General features: G+C 43.7%; 1 protein-coding gene across 2 annotated transcripts in view; it reads right to left on the bottom strand.

The window, feature by feature from the left end:
- The window catches only part of LOC132836749 (calpain-3-like), a 64,761-nt gene that overhangs the window by 32,087 nt on the left and 9,745 nt on the right, over positions 1-22,929 (bottom strand). The window contains exons 5-18 of one of the 2 annotated variants that reach the window (XM_060856181.1): positions 22,698-22,866; positions 21,176-21,247; positions 15,825-15,910; positions 14,018-14,089; positions 13,213-13,379; positions 11,856-12,028; positions 11,004-11,212; positions 6,086-6,125; positions 5,335-5,412; positions 4,933-4,993; positions 4,215-4,279; positions 2,617-2,685; positions 1,161-1,239; positions 36-152 (exon numbers count right to left, since the gene is read on the bottom strand). In XM_060856181.1, coding sequence (XP_060712164.1) covers positions 36-152; positions 1,161-1,239; positions 2,617-2,685; positions 4,215-4,279; positions 4,933-4,993; positions 5,335-5,412; positions 6,086-6,125; positions 11,004-11,212; positions 11,856-12,028; positions 13,213-13,379; positions 14,018-14,089; positions 15,825-15,910; positions 21,176-21,247; positions 22,698-22,866 — 1,457 coding nt within the window. Of the gene's footprint in view, positions 1-35; positions 153-1,160; positions 1,240-2,616; positions 2,686-4,214; positions 4,280-4,932; positions 4,994-5,334; positions 5,413-6,085; positions 6,126-11,003; positions 11,213-11,855; positions 12,029-13,212; positions 13,380-14,017; positions 14,090-15,824; positions 15,911-21,175; positions 21,248-22,697; positions 22,867-22,929 lie in introns of those variants that run through there. The other variant, XR_009647392.1, reaches the window with a different exon arrangement.

The raw sequence follows: 22,929 nt of genomic DNA on the forward strand, positions 1-22,929 counted from the left end.
TGCTCACATACAAGAAAAAGGTACAAGTTACTCACGGATCATTGTGTCCAGCTTTGTCAGACAGCAAATGAATGTCACATAACTGAAGGTCAGATCAGGGTCTGTGTACCTCAGTCCGATCAGCTGCATCAAGAACTCATCCACCTGGAATCCTAGGGGTAAAGTGATTCATTCGTTTGACGAATGCAAAACCTCAAATCCACCAATACCCTCCCCATTTGCAGAGTCTAATCAGCCCACCTCTTCTCAGAAATGTTGCCTCTCCACAAGAGCACAGAGCTTCATACAGAGACCCTGCTTGATATTGGTTAGCAAGATTAGATTAGATTACTTAGATTACTTACAGTGTGGAAACAGGCCCTTCGGCCCAACAAGTGCACACCGACCCGCCGAAGTGCAACCCACCCCTACCCCTACATTTACCCCTTACCTAACACTACGGGCAATTTAGCCAGGCCAATTCACCTGACCCGCACATCTTTGGACTGTGGGAGGAAACCGGAGCACCCGGAGGAAACCCACGCATTCCACACAGTCAGTCGCCTGAGGCAGGAATTGAACCCGGGTCTCTGGCGCTGTGAGGCAGCAGTGCTAACCACTGCGCCACCGTGCCGCCCACTTAGGATCACTCCTGCTGCCATTCAACGATAGGGTTTGTCAAAAGGAATTTGTTAGTGGCTAACTATGTTTTATCCAAAAAGGGATAAATAATTAAACCAGGAGACCAGGCATTGGCCAAAGTATTATCAAAGCAGGTCAGATCATGCTGAATTACCCAGAGGTTTAAAAACTTGATAGACAAGAACTCAACTCAGTGGATTGCAGCAGGCCCCCAAATTCCTCTGACATACATCTCCCACTGGGGATTGCTTGTAGATACGACAGCTAAGAACTTATCTCATGTGAGGGACGCAGGGTTTTTGATCAAGAACAAACCTGTCCCCCCTCATTCCTCGAATCAGCCTGTCACACCAGCATACTGGTTAATTCATTCCCTGTTTGGTAATCCGAGTGTGGTAAAAAATTCATTGGTAAGTAAATGGCCAATTGTCGAGGAGTAAGTTAACAACCGAGCTGTGGTGCTGTTCCCTACCACCAGCATCAAGCCTCCTCCTGGTCACTATTGTTTTGCAGGGCTGAAGTTAGCTCTATAACCCCACCTGCTGCTTGCAAGGCGCTGAACATTTCCTGGCTGTTCATGGTCCCTGATCCATCCTTATCGAACTGATTGAAGACTCGCTGAAGAAAATGAAGTGAAAAAGATTATTTGCCGCAAAACTGGTCAACTTTATATCACAATTTGTTTGAATGATAAAATTGGTTAGTAGTGTTTCGTTCAGAATTTGCATCAATTATTATACTTTTCTGCATTTTGCAAATGATGACAATATTATGGGTGGCATAGTCACTCAGTGGTTAGCACTGCTACCTCACAGCACCAGGGTCCCGTGTTCGATTCCCGCCTCGTGTGACTGTCTGTGCGGAGTTTGCACATTCTCCCCATGTCTGTGTAGGTTTCCTCCCACAATCCAAAGATGTGCAGGTCAGGTGAATTGGCCATGCTAAATTGTCAATAGTGTTAGGCGCATTAGTCAGGGGTAAATCTAGGGTAGGGGAATAGGTCTGGGTGGGTTACTCATCAGAGGGTCAGTGTGGACTTGTTAGACCAAATGGCCTGTTTCCATACTGCAGGGAATCTAATCTAATTAAAATACAACTTGACACAAGGTGGTGGCTGATGAACTGATGATCAGTCACTATCATACTGTAATATTTATGTTGGCTCTCATATGGAAGGATGAGATGTAGGCCACATCATATTGAAGAACTCAGTGAACTTTTATTACAGCACCTGGTACCTACATATGTACAGGACAAACACAGGCATGTCTCAGCTCAAGTTAAACAATTCTGATTAACCATGGCACAATTCCCTCAGCTTGTCATGTTGCAAAAAAAATTTAAAATCATAACTTAGACATCAGGCAGCTTAGCACCTTCTTTAGATTAGATTACTTACAGTGTGGAAACAGGCCCTTCGGCCCAACAAGTCCACACCGACCCGCCAAAGCGCAACCCACCCCTACCCCTACATTTACCCCTTCCCTAACACCACAGGCAATTTAGCATGGCCGATTTACCCGCACATCTTTGGACTGTGGGAGGAAACCGGAGCACCTGGAGGAAACCCATGCAGACACGGGGAGAACGTGCAAACTCCACACAGTCAGTCGCCTGAGGCAGGAATTGAACCCGGGTCTCTGGCGCTGTGAGGCAACAGTGCTAACCACTGTGCCACCGTGCCGCCCACAATTCTAAATTGTGTCTTCTGATTACTTGCCTTCTGTAAACAGGAAGAAACTATTAAAAATTTTTATAAGGCATTTTAATGTTTTTAAACACCTTTTAAATTCCGTGGTATCCTTCACTGCTCCAAGTAGGACAACTTCAGAACAATACAGACCAGATTTGGTCTCCTTCCCCGTAGTACACAGCTCGAGTGTTGCTGGCGACCAGTCCCAGTACTTCCACCTGGTTTCACTGGTGTTCATGTGTACAGACATTAAACTCTGCTCTGCCCAAGCACAAAGTAAAACGTTCTTTCCCAATACTCACCGTCCATTGGCAGATTTTACTCCAGAGATTACTGAATTCTGTGAATCCAATTTTTCCAAATCCATGTCTCTTGAGTTTATCCCAAATTAAGGAATTATTAAATAAATAGAATTAAATTACAAATCAAAAGGTTTGATCACTGGAATTGATAATAAATGTCTGTGTTCAATCAATATACAATGAAGTTTGTATATTTTTGTTATCTTAAAGTGCTGTTTGCTTTCTCTCTGTCTCATGTGTTTCTATCTCATCCATGCTCTTGGGGACAGAATCCCAGATCTCAGACCCCTGCACCTCTACAGCTAGTCACTGAGGACCATCTCTCATTACTGTTAATTTCCCATGAACTATAATGGAATTCACTGATGGCAGCAGAACTACAGGCGTTACTGAGGAAATTCAGGCTATCAGCCTAAGAAAGTTCTTGTGTATCCTCAGCCGAAGGTCAGGAAATTCTTCTAAAAGGTTTTGAATGCCAAAGATTTTATTCTGGATCATGTATATAATAAAAACAAAAGCAGCTCACAAAAATACACACAGGATGTTGCAGTACAGGAACAGGATGCCAAATTAAGTGGGTAGCCATGTCTGCCTCAGTAAATGTCTGTCTCTAGTTACAAGTCCAAACAGCTCAGTTTAAATTCCAACCTTGTCACGTGAGGAGGTGAGAACATCCTATTACTTGAAAGCTCCAGGTCATGTAGCCATAAATGTCTCCTGACATCTCAGGCTGTAATAATCCATCTGGATAATTACACAATTATAACAACCTTGTCACCATACGCAGAGTTAGCTCTGTAGGGACATGTTTTTTTTCCTCTCTCTCCCTCTCATTTAGAGTCTGAACTTGCTTGATATGCACACCTGCTCTGTGCTCCTGACTTCCTTTGTACTGTTGAAAGTCTTGTACCCAAAAAAAATCTTTTTAAAAATAGGTTTTGCATGTTTGTTCAGGCATTAGAATTGGCTGGAGTTGTGAAAACAAATTAAGTCAACTAGCATTTCGTGCCTGCTGCTGGCTTCTGTTTAGCGCCCCTTGCTGGTAAATGTCTGTGTGGATATGATCAATGTCAGTTGTAGTCATGAGTGAATTCAAACACCCAACCTAGTTACAGTGACCAAGCCACTATCAGCATTAACATGCGTGTGAGTGAAATATCAAGCTTCACTCCAAGGAATGGCCCCTTAAGCTCCTCCTGAGGAATCAAATATGAGGCTGAAGAAGAGAAACTAGAAAAGCAACAGGGCAGACAAAAGAATTAGCCACCGACAACTGACGTCATTATTTGAAAGTAACGAATCGGTGTGACAGAGATAAGGGGGACCTTTTTACTCACAGAGGGTCAGGAGTCTTTGGAACTCTCTGCCTCCAAACAGGGGAAGTAGACTCTGAATACTTCCTAAGGCAAAAATGGATTCATTTTTGATAAACAAATGCAAAGTGAGGGGGTGAAAGGTTATCGAGGATAGGCTGGAAGATGGAGTAATCAGATAAGCAATAATTGTATTGAAAGGTAGAGTGGGCTTGAGGGACTGAATGGCCCACTCCTGCTCCGAATTTACACGTTCACATGGCCCTACACTCTACAGCAGGATACATCTGTCAGCGAAATGAGGCTCTTGCAGGCATCCAGACCAAACCCATCCCATTTTTCATTAAGACCTAGAATGAGAAATTATCAAAAAATTTTATTCATATAGCATCTTTAACATTATAAAACATTCCGAGCTGCTTCACAAGAGTGTTGTAAAATTAAGTTTGACATTGAGCTACATAAGGAGATATTTAGGAAAGTGACAGGGGTTGGTATTAAAGACCGTCTTAAACAAAGAGAGAGGTGCAGGTATTAAGCGAGGAAACTCCTAAGCTGATAAAGGGAGATCCAGATTTTAATGATAGTCTGTCTCAAGATGTGTTTTCTAACATCAACCTGAATTTTAAGCTTATGTTCCCCTGTTCTGAACTCGCTCTCGGAGGAAATAAACTAGGCAGAGAGAAACGGACAGCTCTTTAAAGGATCTTGACTATCTCAATTAGATTGCCTTCTAATATTCTAAGGAATTAGGTCCAGTCTATTCAAACAGACCCAAAACTTCTGTCTTGCAATGGTAGTGTCCCTACCTCCGAGCCAGGAGACATGGGTTCAAGTCTGACCTGCTCCAGTAGGTGTGTAATATTGTTTCTGAACAGGTTGATTAGAAAATATCTTAGCAAGTGGTTCTTGACATCTAACTCTTTCAGCGCCTCACAATCATGGTGGAATCTGGGAGGTGGATTATTTTTAAAATGCATTCTAAGAATGAGAATGTGTTTACCGGATTTCTGTAGGATTTCTATCAGTAGTTTCTGTAGCTCCAATGCTGAAATAGCTTCATCCTGCAAGAATAATCAACTCTCAGTGGGACAACACTGGTCAAACTAGCCCATCTCCCAGTCTCAATATTAGGAGGGAACACAAATAGCAGAATAGTGCATTTTGTTTTACTTATATCACTTCTGAAGGTGGTCAAATCAGTCTGTGCAGAGCTCTGTAGGTTTCATGACACCATTTCCATTTTCACAATTGCCCCAGCCAACTGAATGGCCTCCTTGGGAAAGAAATATGTGTGATGCCCCAACCAACTGATTAAGCTGCGATCATAAGTATCCCAGAAAGAGGTCGACATCCTTGTGAGAGAACACAAGGAAACTGGAGGGAGGAATAAATACAAGCTCACCGGTCCACACATCCTGTCAAACAGTTCCTTGGATTCTCCAGCAGAGGGAAGTGGACAGGGTGCAAGGTTTGGTAGACGCTGAAGATAAAACGTGTGCAAAGTCAGTAATTACAGCTCTGTACTCAAAATATGCATTTTCATCAGGTCCCATCCACTAAAAGACAGAATTTGTTTGGATTACTACCAGTTTATTGTAAGAGATCAGTTAAGTCAAAGACACTGGATGAACAGTGCCTACTTATAGAATCAGAGCATTTTACAGCATGTTGGCCCATCGTGTCATCAAATATCCATCAATTCTTGTCCCACTTTCCAGTACTTGGCCTGTAGCCATGTGTGCTACAGCATTTCTCAGCTTTAATCAGCTGAACTAATAAGAGATGGCTAATAACTATCGTAATCATAGACAAGCCACAGTGTGCACCTTCTGTTCTGTAAGATATACTACAACAACTTGCCAAGCCTCCTTCAAGAGTACTTTCCATTCCCTTTACTTGTACCACCTGGGAGGTTGAGCACAGGGAACACTATCACCTGTAAGTTCCTCCCCGAATCTAGCACACCATCCTTCATGATCACTGGGTCAAAATTCTCAGATTCCCTCCCTAACAGCACTGTGTAGCTAGACCACACAGACTGCAACCATTGAAGAAAACTGCTCACTACCACCTCTGGTAATGTTGGACAATATACACATGTACATGCAAACATGCACACAGAGACACACACACAGGCTCATGTCTGTACTTGCCTGAGGATTCTCCATGGGTAAGGTGTTTCTCTCTGCAGGCCTGGAAGACAGACGCATTAATTAAACTAGGTACCTGAGAATAAACTACCGGAGAATAACGTGGGCACACTTCACTTCACTGCCTATAGATCCGAGTTTCAAAGATACATGTTCCATGATACACGGCAGGTACTTTACCAAATAATTTGCCATGTTCATTATCTCTGCTTTCAATGGATTCCCACCCTGCACTGGCAGCACTCTGTGTATTACCTGCCTTGAGCTGTTTGAGTGAGTTAGTCATGTTGGTGTCTGGTGGCCCCGTCAGCAATGAGAGGCTGCTTTAATAAACAGAGCAGGATCTGACTGATAGGGGACTGAGGAAATACTTTTTTTTTTGCTAAACTAAAATCTGGTAAAGAATGGCCCAGCATTTGGGCTTTTAATATGATTCTGCATGACCCATTAACTCAGCCTAACCATCTTCCTGACTGAATCTCCTGTGAGAGGTACAGCAATAAAAGCAAAAGAGAAAGCATCTGATGTGGCGAAGAGAAGTGGGAAATCAGAGTATTGGGAAGCTTACAAAGACTAACGGAGAGCAACAAAAAGAGAAATAAGGAGGGAGAAGATTAAATAGGAGGAAAAGCTAGCCAGTAATATAAAAGAAGACTGCAGGAGTTTCTTTAGATATATAAATGGCAAAAGTGGACACTGAGCCACTGGAAAATGACGCTGGAGAGATAGTAGTGGGAACAAGGAAATGGCTGAGGAACTAAATAATTGCTTTGCGTCAGTCTTCACAGTGAAAGACATGAGTAATATCCCAAAAATTCAAGAGAGTGAGGTGGCAGAGCTGAATATAGTGGCCATCAACAAGGAGATGCTAGAAAAACTGAATGTCTTGAAGGTGGATAAATCACATGGACCAGATGGACTACACCCCAGAGTTCTAAGGGAGATAGCTGAAGAGATAGCAGAGGTGTAAGTGGTGATACATAGAGCATAGGACAGTACAGCACAGTACAGGCCCTTCAGTCCTCTAAGTTGTGCTGACCTATTATCCTACTCTAAGATCATACTAACCTACATACCCTTAATTTTACTATCATCCACATGCCTATCCAAGAGTTGCTTAAATGTCCCTAATGTATCTGACTCTACTACCACTGCTGGCAGTGCATTCCACGCACCATCACTCTGAGTAAAGAACCTATCCTCTGACATCTCCTTTAAACCTCTTAAGAGTGTGTCCCCTCATGATAGCCATTTCCACCCTGGGCAAAAGTTTCAACATCATGTACATCTCCATCAAGTCACCTCTCATCCTTCTTCACTCCAATGAGAAAAGCCCTAGCTCCCTCAACCTTTTTTTTCATAAGACATGCCCTCCAGTCCAGGCAGCATCCTATTAAATCTCCTCTGCATCTCTCTGAAGCTTCCACACCTTTCCTATATTGAGGTGACCAGAATTGAACGCAATATTCCAACTGTGGTCTAACCAGGGCTTTATAGAGCTGCGGCACAACCTCACAGCTCTTAAACTCAATCCCTTGTTAATGAAAGCCAACACACTATACGCCTTCTTAACAACCTTATCAACTTACAGGATCCTTCAAGAATCGCTAGAATCAGGGAGGGTCCCAGAGAACTGGAAAATCGCTAACATGGCACCCTGTTTTAAAAGGGAGTAACACAAAAGTTGGAAAATTACAGACCGATTAGCCTAACCTTGGTCCTGGTTAAGATCCTGGAATCCATTGTGAAGGATAAGATTTCCAAATACTTGGAAGTATATAGTAAAATAGGGCAAAGTCAGCATGATTTCATCAAGGGGAGGTCATACCTGACAAATCTGCGAGTATTCTTTTGAGGAAGTAACAAGCAGGTTAGACCAAGGAGAGTCAATGGGTGTTGTCTACCTGGATTTCAAGAAGGCCTTGGACAAGGTGCTGCACAGGAGGCTGTTGAGTAAGATAAGGGCCTGTGGTGTCAGAGGCAAGGTGCTAGCCTGGATAGAAGCTGGGCCGTCTGGCAGAAAGTAGAATGTGGGGATAAAAAGATCCTTCTCAGGATGGCAGCCGATGACAAGTGGTGTTCAGCAAGGCTCAGTGTTGGGACCACAACTTTTTACTTTATACATTAACGATCTCGATGAAGGAACTGAGGGCATTCTGGCTACGTTTGCAGATGATATAAAGATGGGTGGAGGGACAGGTAGCACTGGGGAGGCAGGGAGGTTGCAGAAGGATTTGGACACGTGAAGACAGTGGGTAAAGAAGTGGCAGATGGAGTATAACATGGGAAAGTGTGAGGTCATGCACTTCACTCGGAAGAATAGAGACATGGACTATTTTCTAAATGGGGAGAAAATTCAGAAATCTGAAGCACAGAGAGACTTGGGAGTTCTAGTCCAGGATTCTCTCAAAGTAAACTTGTCGGTTGAGTTAGTAGTTAGGAAGGCAAGTGCAATGATGGCATTTAGTTTGAGAGGATTTTGATATAAAAACAGTCATGTACTTCTGAGGCTCTGTAAGGCTCTGGTCAGACCACATTTGGAGTATTGTCTGCAGTTTTGGACCCCATATCTCAGGAAGGATGGACTGGCCCTGGAGCATGTTCAGGGGAGGTTCACGAGAATGGTCCCAGGAATGAAAAGCTTAATGTATAAGGAATGTTTGAGGACTCTGGGTTTAGACTCGATGGAGTTTAGAAGGAACGGAGAAAGGGGGGATCTAACTGAAACATACAGAATACTGAATGGTCTGGACAGAGTGGATGTTGAGAAGATGCTTCCATTGGTAGGAGAGATGAGAACCCAAGGACATTGCCTTAGAGTAAAGGGAAGACCTTTTAGAATGGAGATAGGAGAAACATCTTCAGCCAGAGGGTGGGGAATCTATGCAATTCAATACCACAGAAGGCTGTGGAAGCCGGGTCACTGAGTATATTTAAGATGGAAGTAGATAGGTTCTTGAGTATCAAGGGAAACAAGAGTTATGAGGAGAAAGTGGGAGAATGGGGTATCAGCCATTATTGAATAGCCTAACTTTATTAGATTCCCTTTAGCGTGGAAACAGGCTATTTTGGCCCAACAAGTCCACACTGACCCTCTGAAGAGTAACCCACCCAGACCTATTCCCCTAACCTATATTTATCCCTAACTAATGCACCTAAAATTATGGACAATTTAGCATGACCAATTCACCTGACCTGCACATCTTTGTATTGTGGGAGGAAACCCACACAAACACAGGGAGAATGTGCAAACTGCAACAGACAGTTACCCAAGGCAGGAATCGAGCCCGGTTCCCTGGCGCAGTGAGGCAACAGTGCTAACCACTGAGCCACCCGTGTCACCCTGTAATTTCTGCTCCTACGTCTTATGGTCAGAAGCTAAATCTCAGGTTCCTCGATGTCATGGCAGTAAAACCACCATCTCTGATCTAAACAGAAGCCAGTGTGCCAGGTTAAATCCCTGCTCAGCACTAACTGAGTAACCAAGGGCAGCTACAAATGGCCTCAGCAGCCCTGAATTTGAGTGGATGAGGAAACCAGGCAGAGTTTCTTCCACAGCTCAGCTGGAGAGACACCACACAGGAATAACACACAGAGATTCACCACACTCAAACTGCTACCACGAACCATCAGAGTGAATTTGAGACTTTTAGCCACTGGAGCACAGCTACCAGCAATGGAGCTGCTCTTTTGTGATGGAGTCGATGATGACAAGAGGGGTAGGAAATTGGTGAGAGAAAGCTAGTTTTTGGACATGGTCCCTGAAATGGCCTTGTCCCAAAATGTTAACTCAGAGACCTAGGATGTCTTGTGGTGCAGTGGTCTTTGCCTCTGGGCCAGATGCACAGGATTCAAGTCCTGCACTCAGGATCTGATGTCTATAGAAGATGTCACAGGTTAACTGTCAATCTGCAGATCCCCCAGTGTGCTTACATAGGCAGGTTGAGCTGGAGAATCTCCTACTCAGCAACTGTATACTAAAAGACTCTATATGCAGGCTCATACAGCATGCAAACGTCACCCTCACTTCAACCAAACATCCTCCCTTGGTGAAAGCGATTGACCTCCCAAAGAAAGATGTCCCAGTCTGAAGATGTGCAGGTTAGGGTGGATTGACCATGCTAAGGTGCTCCATAGAGTCCAGGGACATGTAAGTTAGGGTGAACTGTCCATGCTTAATTGTCCACAGTGTCCAAGGATGTAGAGGTTAGGGTGGATTGGCCATGTTAACTTGCCACATAGTGTCTAGTGGGTTAACCATGAGAAATGAAGGGTTACAGAGTTAGGGTTGGGGGGTGAGCCGGGGTGGGGTGTACTTTGCAGGGTCAATGTGGACTCGATGGGCCGAATGGCCTGCTTCCACACTGCAGGGATTCTATGATTCTATGAATGCCCAGTGGAGGTAAAACCCAGATATCAGGCCTTTGAAACAACATATACATATCTCATAACTTTCTCCTTTGTTATAATGTCAGTTTATAGAATCTTTCCGTTTAGAAGGGGATTATTTGGCCCATTGTTCTTAAACTGGCTCTTCAAATGAACTCTCATGTGGAGTCCAAACTACTTAATGTAAGACCGAGAAACACCAGAGTCCTACATTCCAGGACCCACTATCTTGTGATTCTTCCTCATGCGTTCCCATGAAAATTGCCATTTGCAGTCACATGAAGATTCATGATGGAATCTCAGACACCTGGCACCTCCGGATCCAAGGTCAGCTAACACCAATGACCACTTAACCACACTCTCCTGTTCTTTCCTTACACAATCTGGCTAATTTCTCCTCTTTCGAGTTCATACCCAGTTCACCTTGTGAAAAATTCTGACTGAATCCAGATCACAGCACATCACTGCCTAAAACAAAATGTCTCATCGTCCCTGGCTATTTTAATTCTTGGATAAAGAAACTTGTGCTTACTCAGCCGTGTTACCCTTCTCAGTGAAGACTCGCAAGAGGAATTCCCCCTCTTCGTTGGGATTGGCGGTCGATGGGATGATCACGTAGTGGCCTGGTGGCAAACAGCCTCGCATTGTGACCTCAGTGCTGTTTTTGTGCTCCTTTACAGAGAGCACTGGTGGGTTTTCCTGTAAATCCTCATGAGTCAAGAAAGCTTTTGTGGGGTTTCCCTGTGAAATTGGACATATAGACAATAGGAGCTAAAATTACTGATTTAAAGAAGAGAGAAAGAGAGAGAGGAAGGAGAAAGGGAGAAGGAAAGAGAGAGAGAGAGAGAGAGAAAGGAGTAAGAGAGAGTGAGAGGAAGGAGAAATAGACAGAGAGAGAAAGGAGGGAGAAAGAGAGAGGAAGGAGAAAGAGAGAGAGGAGAAAGGAAGAGAGAGAGGAAGGAGGAAGAGAGAGGGAGAGACGGGGAAGAAGAGAGAGACAGAGACAGAGAGACAGGAAGGAAAATTAGAGAGGGAGGAAGGAGAAAAATAAAGAGAGGAAAGAGAGAGAGAGACAGAAGAAGGAGAAAGAGCACATGGGGCAAGGAGAGAGAGGAAGAAGAGGGAGACAAATGAAGGAGAGAAAGAGAGGAAGGGGGTGACAGACAGAGGGAGAGGGACAAAGGGGAGGGAGAGATAGAGTGGGTGTGTGTGAGAGAGAAAGAGAGAGAGAGAAAGGAAGGAGAAAGGGGGTGTGGTGAGATGAGGAAAGACAGAGAGGGAGGAAGGAGAGACAGGGAGAGAAAGAGATAGAGAGACACACAGAGAGGGAGAAAGAGAGAGGTTGATGGCAGAAAAGAATTGGGATTCCACAGAGCACCCTCACCTTAAAGATATCAAAGCCAATATACAGGAAGTTGACTCCTGTAAGCCTCATCCGGCGCCTGTGTTTCTGCATCAAGGCCACCAGGAATGTGCAGGTCACCTCAGGGTCATCAGGATCATCATCTTCTTCAAAGAGGGTGAGTTTGAACTGTGGGTTCATCCAGTAGTACTTATCTGAAAGCAGTAAACCAAAAAGGAATAACACATTCTGCACCACTTAGCTTGGGACTTGGGTCATCGGAAATACCTGGGCACACAAACAGCTCCCCATCCTCTCGCTGTTGGGGCACAGCCCTTGCTCACTAACTCAAGGGAAACTTATTTGCCATTGGGCTAAGAGGCATTAGGATTCGCCATCCTCTGTGTTGTGATTTAATAATAATGGGCACACATCATAAAGTCAGCACTTTAAAGGGAGAGCCATCAAACAAAATTTGAGAACTAAGCCACAGAAGGAGAACCAAAAGCCAATGAGGAGAGTTTAGACCAACATTATAAAAATGGAAGGGAGATGGGAAAGAAGAACTGAATTCAGGAGTTTAAACCTTGGACAGCTGGATGCAGGGGGCATCCAATGTTGGACTGAAGGAAATTAGGAAGCTGCAAGAGGCCAGAATTGGAAAATTGTGTTGAGACTGGAAGATTGTAGGGTTGGAGAAAGTTTCAGAGTAAAAGAGGTCTCAGGGAAATTTGAACACAGGATGAGAGTTTAAATATGGATTTGGTAGCCAAAGGAGATCTGGGTGGGTGTGACTCGGTGTGAGTTAGGATAGAGGCAGCCAAGTTTCAGATGAGTGCAAGTTCAGAGAGAGTGGAAAAACGCACATGTTCGGGTGCCCCTCTGAGTCAAATATTCTGAAATGTTCACTCAACGTATGGAGAGAAGTATTTGGACAAACGCTTTGCAGAAATTCATCCAAGTTCCTCAGACAGCGCCTTCCAAGGACAAGGGCAGCAGTTATATGGGAACACCACCACCTTCAAGCTTCATAGTTTCATAGTAATAGAAGCAGAAATTCTCCTCCAAGCCACTCACCATCCTGACATGGAAATATATCGCCATTCCTTCAGTGTCACTGGGTCAAAATCCTGGAATTCCCTCCCTCAGGGGCACTGTGGGTCAACCCACAGCAAGTGGACTGTGAGGGTTCAAGGCAGCTCACCGCCACCGTCTCAAGAGGCAACTAGGGACGAGCAATAAATGCTGGGCAGCCTGTGACACCCACATCCCACAAATGAATGAATACAAATACAGCAAGCCTCCTTATAACTGCACCAGAGAACGAGGCACTGAGCCGACACATTGGAATGGAGTGTGGAGGGAGGGAAGCGGTTACAGCAGCTCAGTTGTGTCCTACCTTTGTAATACAAGTTGCCTCCAGCTGAGAAACCTCGAATCCAGCGCCCCTCATACACCATCTGCACCCAGGGTTTCAGCTTCCCATCCGGGTTGGACAGCTGGGACAGACTCAAGTGACAAATTTCCACATTCCCGAAGTTCTTCTTGAAGTCCTCAATGGACATCCTGATTCAAGCAAGGAGAATAATCGGACTAGTGAGCCAATAGCACAGAAACAACAGCTTGCATCTACACAGTCATGAATGTTGGTGTCAGCAGTGGCTCAATGGGTCAGCAAGCTTTGGATCCAGATCCCATTCCAAAATCTTAAACCCTTAGCTGGAGAAATACTCCCTGTCTAATTCGGAGGGAACTTCTGCCCCTCTACAACAGCTATGTAGCACCTTAATGCAATAAAATGATCCATGGCAGAGTGGAGTGCTACAAGATAAAATCATCAGCAATCTATATGAGGCAATGTTGGGCAGATGACCAAAAACTTAGTTTTAAGGAGGGTCTTTAAAGGAGAAGGGGAGAGAGAGAGATACAGAGAAAGAGACTGAGAGAGTGCAACAGAAAGAGATGGAAAGGATTAGAGAAGGGATTCCACAGCTTAGTCTTTGGGTAACCAAAAGTATGGTCATAAGAATAAGATATTAATCCCAAGGCCCCGTCTACTCTTTCACCAAGATGGAGGGAGGCAGTTTGAGGCTGTGAGGGCATTTGAGGTTAAAGGTGATGAATTTGTCCCAGTGGGAAGTTGGAGTCAGTATAAGTCAGTGACTAATGGAGGGTCTGAACTGTACAATCGATCAGTCACTTACCAAAACTCTCCATCTTCCAGGTGTACCATCTGCCTACAGTTTGTGTCAGTGACTTGGCTCCACTCTGCAGACCTGCAAAAATAAAAGACAGTTGTATTAACATCGCACTCAAGATGTGACCCTGAGTACAATGGCACTGAACCAGACATGTCATTAGTATGGAACATTCCAGAATGCCAATAAGTGTTGTCCAGTGATCTGCAATATAGTAAGTAACAGCAGTGTTGACAGAGCGACAAAATGATGTTCCCCAACATCCTCAAGACATTCTTGTCCCAGCAACAGTCATAGTTATACAGCACAGAAACAGACCCTTCGGTCCAACCAGTACATGCCGAACATAATCCCAAACTAAACTAGTCCCACCTGCCTGTGCTTGGATCATATCCCTCCAAACAGTTCTTATTCACGGACTTAACCAAACGTCTTTTAAACATTGTAACTGTACCCACACCCACCACTTCCTCTGGAAGTTCATTCCACACACGAACCGTTCTGTATAAAAACCATCCATGCCTTTTCTTTCTCCTCTCACCTTAAAAATATGGCCCTAAGTCTTGAAATCCCCCACCTTAGGGAAAAGACACCTGCCATTTCCTAATGCCCTCCATGATTTTATAAATGTCTGTAAGGTCATCTCTCAACCTCCCATGTTCCACTGTAAAAAGTCCCAGCCTCCCCCCTTAAGTTAAACCCTCCATTCCTGGCAACATCCTGTTATATTACCTTTCTTGGATTTTGGACAGATGTGCTTGCAGTTAAAAGACATATTTTATAAAGTGGAACACATTGAGGAGTTTCACAGGAGTTAATCAAGGCAAATCATTTGACACTGAGCCAGATATGAAAATATTCGGAAATACCTCAAGTTGGATTTTAAGGAGCATCTTTAAGGAAGAGGAAGAGGGACTAGGGCCCAGACAGTTACCATGGCACAGCCACGGAAATCTGGGGTGCTCAAAGGGTCGGAATTAGAGAAATGGCAGAGATTTCAGAGTGCTGTGGTGAAGGTTAAAGCAATAATGGAAGGCATGGCTGTGTTCTCAGCAATGACAAGATTTCCACAGAGGGTATGGAGTCTCAAATAAGTGAATTGCCCCTCTCTCAAATCCAGCAACTTATGGGATGTCACACTGACTCATTATAAAGCCGAGCTAATACATGGCTGGCATACTGAAGTAAGCCTCTCCAACTGGATGTTCCGTTGACACATTAAAAGGTAAACTCTAGGCGCAGGGTTCTACCTGCATTCATTTTGACTGTCCTTTGCAGGATGTTGCATACGAAGAATGTTTCATCTGTAACAGCAATAACACGGTGTTCCATTCAAACAAACCACAATCAGATCACTCTGTGAGAGAGTTCTGTCTTGCAGTACACACATCAATGACCTTCCAACTACAAAAGACCATAAGACGTGGGAGCAGATGTAGGCCATTCAGCCCATCAAGTTCTCTCCATAATTCAATGAGATCACTGTTCAACTCTGCTTTCCCGCCTTATCCCCACAACCCTGGATTCTGTTACTGATTAAAAATCAGTCCAGCTCAGCCTTTGAAAAATGGTAACAACCCAGCCTTGATAGCCCTTGCAGTAAAGAATTCCACTGATTCATCAGCTTTTCAGACCAGAAATTTATTCTTATTGCTGCTTTAAGTGTGTGACCTGTTTGTTGGCTTTTAAAGGTTTCCACTAAACTTTGCCAATTATTATCAAATTAAAAGAAAAAGCACGAGGTATTATGATATTTGAAGATTAAAACTGACATCTAAATGGCCCAGAAATGGCCCGAGACCCTTGTCCTCACCCATCACTCCAAGCCCCGTTCCACTCGACTCTTCCCCATGGATTGCGAACTCGCACCAACTCTATTCTATTGGTCTTCACCTGAACCTGTGAAAAAAGGAAAGGACGAGCAATGATTGAGTCAGGAAATACCTAATAACACCAACGGGCAGCAGACAAAGTTATTAAGAACTGTTAAAATGCAACAGTCAGAGAAGAATCACTGAGAGCAGTTACTAGAAACAAAAACATTAACATTTATGAAGCAGTTCAATGCCTTGGAGAGAGTGTAGAGGAGATTTATCAGAACAGTACCAGAAATTAAAAATTACAGCTGATGTGGAGAGACTGAAAAAACTGGGACTGTTCTTTTCTTAATGTATATATTTACTGAAAAAAATTTTCACTTTTTTCCAAAAAAAAAAGCAGAAAGGTTGTAAAAGTACAAAAGTACAGAACATTAGAAATAATATCGGACTATTTATATTATAGTAATGTTAACAATAAACTGCCCAGTATTCTTCAAGATACAGTCGTCTCATACTTACTTTTTTTAATAAATATTTTTATTGAAAAGCTTTTTTTAAACCTTTGACAAAACATTTATATATAAAGCAAAAAAAATCCATCAAAACAGAAAAAAAAGTACCAAGAGGAAGGCCATAGCATAGTACCATTGTTACTAAACAACCCACTATTCTACCAAATCAAACCTATCTACTTAACTAAAACTAAGCAACAAACATATTGAATAAATACTAGCTTAAATTACATTCAAGTTACTTAAATTATATAATGTCTGATTACTTTATTCTGTCTTATTCAACACATCTCCACTGAGGCTCCCATCCCTGGAGTACCCCCTTCAGTACCCATATTATTTTCCTTCCAGTCCCCTCCTCCCAGGGCCCCACAGGCGCCAAGAAAGGTTCCTACGGCTATACTATGGCCCTGACTAATATTGCTGACAATATTAGTTTCAGTATAATTTAAAAAGGGCCACCATGTCCTATAAAACTCTTCCGTTTTGTGGTGCACCATATTCGTGAGGTAATCTTGGGGGAGATGCTCCATCACCAGCTTATGCCACCCCATAAGGCCTGGTGGTTTTTCTGATGTCCAGTTTAGTAAAATGTTCTTCCTTGCGCATTCCATGTTCTCCCAGAGAGGGCAAGTTTGGCAGCCCCAAAAGAAGAATTACTGGATCCATGTTAACTTCAGTCCCCGGAATGTCCTTTAACTCCCTTACTATAGCATTCCAATATCTTTGGATCTTGCAACATGACCAATAACAATGTATGGGAGTACCTATATTAATTGTACATTTGGGACATTCTGGTGACACTCCTCTCTTAAACTTAGCTAGTCTTTTTCGTGCCGTATGAGCCCTGTGTAAGATCTTCAATTGCAAAGCCTGTGCTCCGTTACATTCTGAAATTTTCCTTATATTCCCCCAGATATGTTCCCATATCTATGGTGAAATGTCCTGTCCCAGCTCTCGGTTCCACATCTTACAGAATTCTTCCAAAGCCCCCAGAGCACGGCCTTTCTGTAAATGATATGAAGTACTAAGTGAAAGAGTCCCCGTACACCAGAGTAAACTTTTCTCCACATCTGATATATAACATCAGGCCAGGAGTGTGGTCTTCCTCTGTATATAGTCCCTTATCTGGAAGTATCGGAAAAGGTCCTTATTGGATAATCCATTTTTCTGACTTCCTTTTAATGGGGGAATGGCTCCCCTTTACATTCCAAGTACATCACCTGCACAGATCGCTAGCCATGACCGCACACTACAGCCCACAGTCCCCCAAGAGGAAGAAGCCCATTCAATGTGCAACGAATGGAGAAAAAACAAACTTTATCAAATCTAAAGACTATTCCTACAAACACTACCAAAACTACAAGAACTAAAAAACTAACCTCCACTCTTAACTTGAATAAACAAACACAAATCTCCAGAGATCTCTCCCTTGCCCATTGGGGGCATTCACTCCCAACCTCACAATCATCCTAACACCTTCCAGTTAACACCACGCCCCAATCCCAAGCAATGGGGACAAAAAACATATTATTTACACTCCCAGAAGTTAACAATGGACGCCCTTCCCCCTCCCCATCTGAATCTCAACTCCACACATCTTGACATCAAAAGAGAAACCACCACTCACACAGCAAAACAGAACAACAGAATAACTAATAACCACCAAACAGATATAAAACACGCCTAATTTTATACCAAAACAACACCAAGCCTATAAAGCCCGAGACCCCAAAAGGGCAAAGAATTAAGAAAGGGAAGATAAAAAATATTATATTATTGTGATTCTGTTCGCCGAGCTGGGCATTTGTGTTGCAAATGTTTCGTCCCCTGTCTAGGTGACATCCTCAGTGCTTGGGAGCCTCCTGTGAAGCGCTTCTGTGATGTTTCCTCTGGCATTTATAATGGCTAGTACCAACTAGCCACGAAACGACACGACCAGCTATCCTTAGTAGCCACACACACAGATGACAAGCAACATGAATTCAACTTGGACAACACTACTATTATAGGGCAAGCCAAACAGAGAACATCCAGGGAATTCCTAGAGGCATGGCACTCATCCACAGATTCTATCAACAAACACATCAACCTGGACCCAATATACCGGCCACTGCAGCGGACAGCTGGAACTGACATCCAAAAGTGGCAGAGCCAAGCCACTATAAATGCCGGAGGAAACAGCACTGAGGATGTCACCTAGACAGGGGACGAAACGTTTGCAACATAAATTCCCAGCTCGGCGAACAGAACCACAACAACGAGCAGCCAAGCTACAAATCTTCTCCCAGGCTTTGAATATTATATTATGCCATTGTCTGCACGCATCTTTTCCTCCTCCCCCCTCAGCCAAGTCTATCATTTCAGTGAATTCAAAAATTCTTTCTACCGAGTCAAAGTTGTATACAGTTTCCTCACAATTGAAACATAGCTCTGCCAGGTATCTCAGAGAATACTGCATGTTTAAATCTCTTAATCTTTTCTTTACATCATCAAAGCTCTTCCTTTTCTTAATTATGGTCCCAGAAAAGTCATGAAAAAAGCATTATCTTCGAACCTTTGTAATCCAAAGCCTGTGGATCTCCTCCCAGTCTTCTGGCTGTTTCTACTATTAGTTGCTTTTCCTTTGGATATGCCGGTATTGGACTGGGGTGTATAAAATTAAAAATCACACAACACCAGGTTATAGTCCAACAGGTTTAACTGGAAGCACTAGCTTTCGGAGCGTCATTCCTTCATCATTATCACCTGGTGAAGGAGCAGCGCTCCGAAAGCTAGTGCTTCCAGTTAAACCTGTTGGACTATAACCTGGTGTTGTGTGATTTTTAACTTTGCTTTTCCTTGTAATGCTGGAGTTGAGCTAGGACTGGGAGGGTGCACTGGGCCGGCAGGGACCTATGCATTGTGATCCGGTAAGCCTGCTCCACACTCCCCTGGCCCGACTCAATCTCCAGCCCCAGCAATTCCGGAAACCACCTCAAGAGTAAATCAGCAACGTTTTCACATTCTTCGCACTCCGGTAAGCCCTAGATACATAGATTTTTTTTCTCTGACCTCCATTTTTGAGGTTGTCTACTTGCTCCTGCAGGTCCCGAACCTGACCTTTCAAGGTTTGGACCCGCCTCTCAGAGCTCTCCGTCAGGGCCTGTGATGCTGCGGTCCTCTGCTCCACCACTTCCACGTGCTGATCCAAAGCTCGGATCTCCTGCTCATGCTTTGTCAGCATGGCCGTAATTGGTTCCAACACTCCCTTGATTTTTTTCACGGAGTTTTGCTCCGCTGAACGTAAGGGAGTTGAGGTAACGGCTGCAGGTATACCTGACATAATAGGGGAGTGCCCTACCTGCTGCATTTGCTCCCTTTCCCTTGGACGTCTTCATTTCAGCTCCAGATCTGTCAAATCTTAATTTAAAAGGGCTCTCGGTATTCTACCTATTTCACATTACAAACTTTCCTCAGGGGTGGTTAACTGGGGGGTGGGTGAGTGCCCACCTTGCCTGGGGTATGACACAGAGCCCAACACAGCAGACTGCCGCCATCTTGAATCCCCCCACTCTCAGGATTGTTCTTCTTAAAACAGGAAAGGTTAAGGGAATTGCGATCGAGGTGTTCAAACTCATGAAGCGATCTTACAGGAAAAGTAAGAGAGAACTGTTTCCACTCCCTGAACGGACAGTAACCAGAGGACAGAGAATTAAGAGAACTGGCAGCAAAGCAAGAGAAGACGCAGAGAATTTTCTTTTTTAAGTTCACTGAATTACCTTGGTCTGGGATGTACTGCCCAATAGGCAGGCAGAAGCAGATTCTCATGTTATCTTTCTGAAGGATTCTGGGTACATACTCGAAGGGATGTAGACTACAAGGCTATGGAGAAAGGGTGGTAACATTTGGGATTGTTTCCAAGCAGCCAAGAGAGGTACAACAGGCCAAATGGTGATCTCCTCTGCTGGGGCATTCTACACATCCAAGGCTTGGTGGCTCAGCAGCCAATCTGAACACAGCAAGATCCCACCAAATGGCCAAAAGAACCCACTTTATTGATGTCAGTTGAAGAGAGTTATTGATCAGGATGCCAAGGAGATCTCCCCTACTCTTCATCAAAATAGTGGCCTGCACAACTTTTTACATCCACCTGAATGGACAGATGAAGCCTAGGATTGGCACGACATCCGAAACAAAGCATGTTGCAAACTCAGGGAGGGCATCTCCTGAAAGCAACGAATCAATGTTTTGGAGGGAGCTTGGAAAGTAGAGAAACATCAGAAAGATGCATAATTAAGTTCTTCCCAGTGTCACATAACAGCACAGTGGGTCAGCCACTGCCCTGTTATTGGTCTTGACCAATCTGCTCATCGACAGTAACACAAAAAATGAAACTACAGCAGGGAGAGTTTTCTCCGGCCTCCAAAGAGCTGCAGAGCATCACCCTGGGACATTGGGGTAGGTGAGTCCAGAACTAGAGAGCATAGGTTTAGGGTGAGAGGGGAAAGATATAAAAGAGACCTAAGGGGCAACTTTTTCACGCAGAAGGCGTGCATGTGTAGAATGGGCTGCTGGAGGAAGTGGTGGAGGCTGGTACAATTACAACATTTAAAAGGTATCTGGATGGGTATATGAATAGGAAGGGTTTGGAGGGATATGAGCTAGGTGCAGGAGGGTGGGACTAGATTAGGTTGGGATATCTGATCGGCATGGTTGGACCGAAGGGTCTGTTTCTGTGCTGTACATCTCTATGACACTCCTTCAGCCACAGAAATCACAAGGACTCACACAGCTCATGAACAAGATGTGAACTGTAGAAGGGTTGCATTCAGATTACAGTAGTACCTTACCTGGTCTACACCAGTCACTGAATACGCATGCCCAGTCACGATGCCTTGTTCATTTAATACACCGACTGGCCCCTGCACAGACAATATGACCCATTAGGATACAAAACTCTGTCTCATCACAGTTATTGATTGAAGTCATTCATAGTAACTTTGATTTTAAAAAGTTAAAAATCACACAACACCAGGTTATAGTCCAACAGGTTTAACTGGAAGCACTAGCTTTTGGAGCGACGCTCCTTCACCTGATGAAGGAGCGGCGCTCCGATAGCTAGTGTGCTTCCAATTAAACCTGTTGGACTATAACCTGGTGTTGTGTGATTTTTAACTTTGTACACCCCAGTCCAACACCGGCATCTCCAAATCTTGATTTTAAAAAAGTATTATCTCCAAATTCCTATACATTTTGAAGGGCCATACTTTGGTCATTTCTTCCTTGTCATTAGGTTTTAGGTTTGACTGAAACATTAAGAGGATATTCCCCACTCCCTCTCTCTGAGCAATCCAAAGTATACCCACACCCTCTCATTGCAATGATCAAATACACCCCACTCCCTCTCACCTTAACACTCAAAAAAAACCCATTCCCTTTTACTAACGTTCAGATTCTAAGCCTCTTGCTGGGACATTTATAAAACATTTTAAATGTACAAAAAGTTACAAACAGAGAAACGTATAACACAATGTCACCAGTTAAAGGAGAAAGTTGTTAAGAGGGTTGACCAGAGGAAGAGACAGAGTTGGGAGTGGTTTGGGGAGTGTGAGGTCAAGTTAGGCCAACAACATGGCCTCTAATGGCAGGGTTAGACCACACTTGGAGTAATGACAGCACAACTAGACATCACATCTTAGGAAGGATAGATTGGCCTTGGAGGGAGTACAATGCAGGTTTACAAGAATGATATCTGTACTTCAGAGATTAAGTTATATGGGGAGATTATACAAATTAGGTCTGTTGTCCCTAGAATTTAGAAGGTTAAGAATGGAGTTTTAAAGATAATAATAGGAAAAGACAACGTAGATAAAGATAAACCATTTCCACTGGTTGGAGATTCTAGAACAAGGGGGAATAGTCTGAGAATTAGGAGCAGGCTGTTTAGGGGAGTTATTAGGAAGTACTTCCACACACAAAAGGTGGTAGAAGTTTGGAACTCTCTTTCACAAGTGGCAGTTGATGCCTGATCAGTTGTTAGTTTTAAATCTAAAATACCTTTGCTTTACAAAAATTTAAGGGATTTGGGCCAAAGGCAGGTACATGCAGGCAGGCCTGAGATCATTAAGTGGTAGAACAGGCTCGAGGGGCTGAATGGCCTACCACTTTTCCTATGGTTACAGGATTTGGAGATTACAAGGGCACACACATATTCAGTGTTTTTATAATGCAAAAAAAAATTCCCAAGGTGTTCCACAGAGGAGCAATTAAAATTACAAGTGGGTCTTGGAGTCAACGTAGATTTGTGAGAATGTGAGTGAACAGATCTCTCATTATTTTATGAACTCCACCTGAAACAGGTTAACCCATTACCGGTTTAGCACAGCAAATTATTGAGCCTTTCTCAAGCAGCTTTCTCAGGAATTTCCAGAGATCTTTTGGCATCTCACTGATCTGAAATGATTCAGGAGCTCCTCCAGTGAGATCAACCATTGCTTCTAATGGGTAGCCAATGTAGAGAGACTCATAGGAGCCCTTCAACCTGTCGGAAAGATAAAGAAAGGGCTCATTAAACAAGGGCATCTTAGAACACACAAGGTTCTTG

This window comes from Hemiscyllium ocellatum, chromosome 47, assembly GCF_020745735.1.
Source record: "Hemiscyllium ocellatum isolate sHemOce1 chromosome 47, sHemOce1.pat.X.cur, whole genome shotgun sequence".
In the NCBI taxonomy this organism is placed as follows: domain Eukaryota; kingdom Metazoa; phylum Chordata; class Chondrichthyes; order Orectolobiformes; family Hemiscylliidae; genus Hemiscyllium; species Hemiscyllium ocellatum.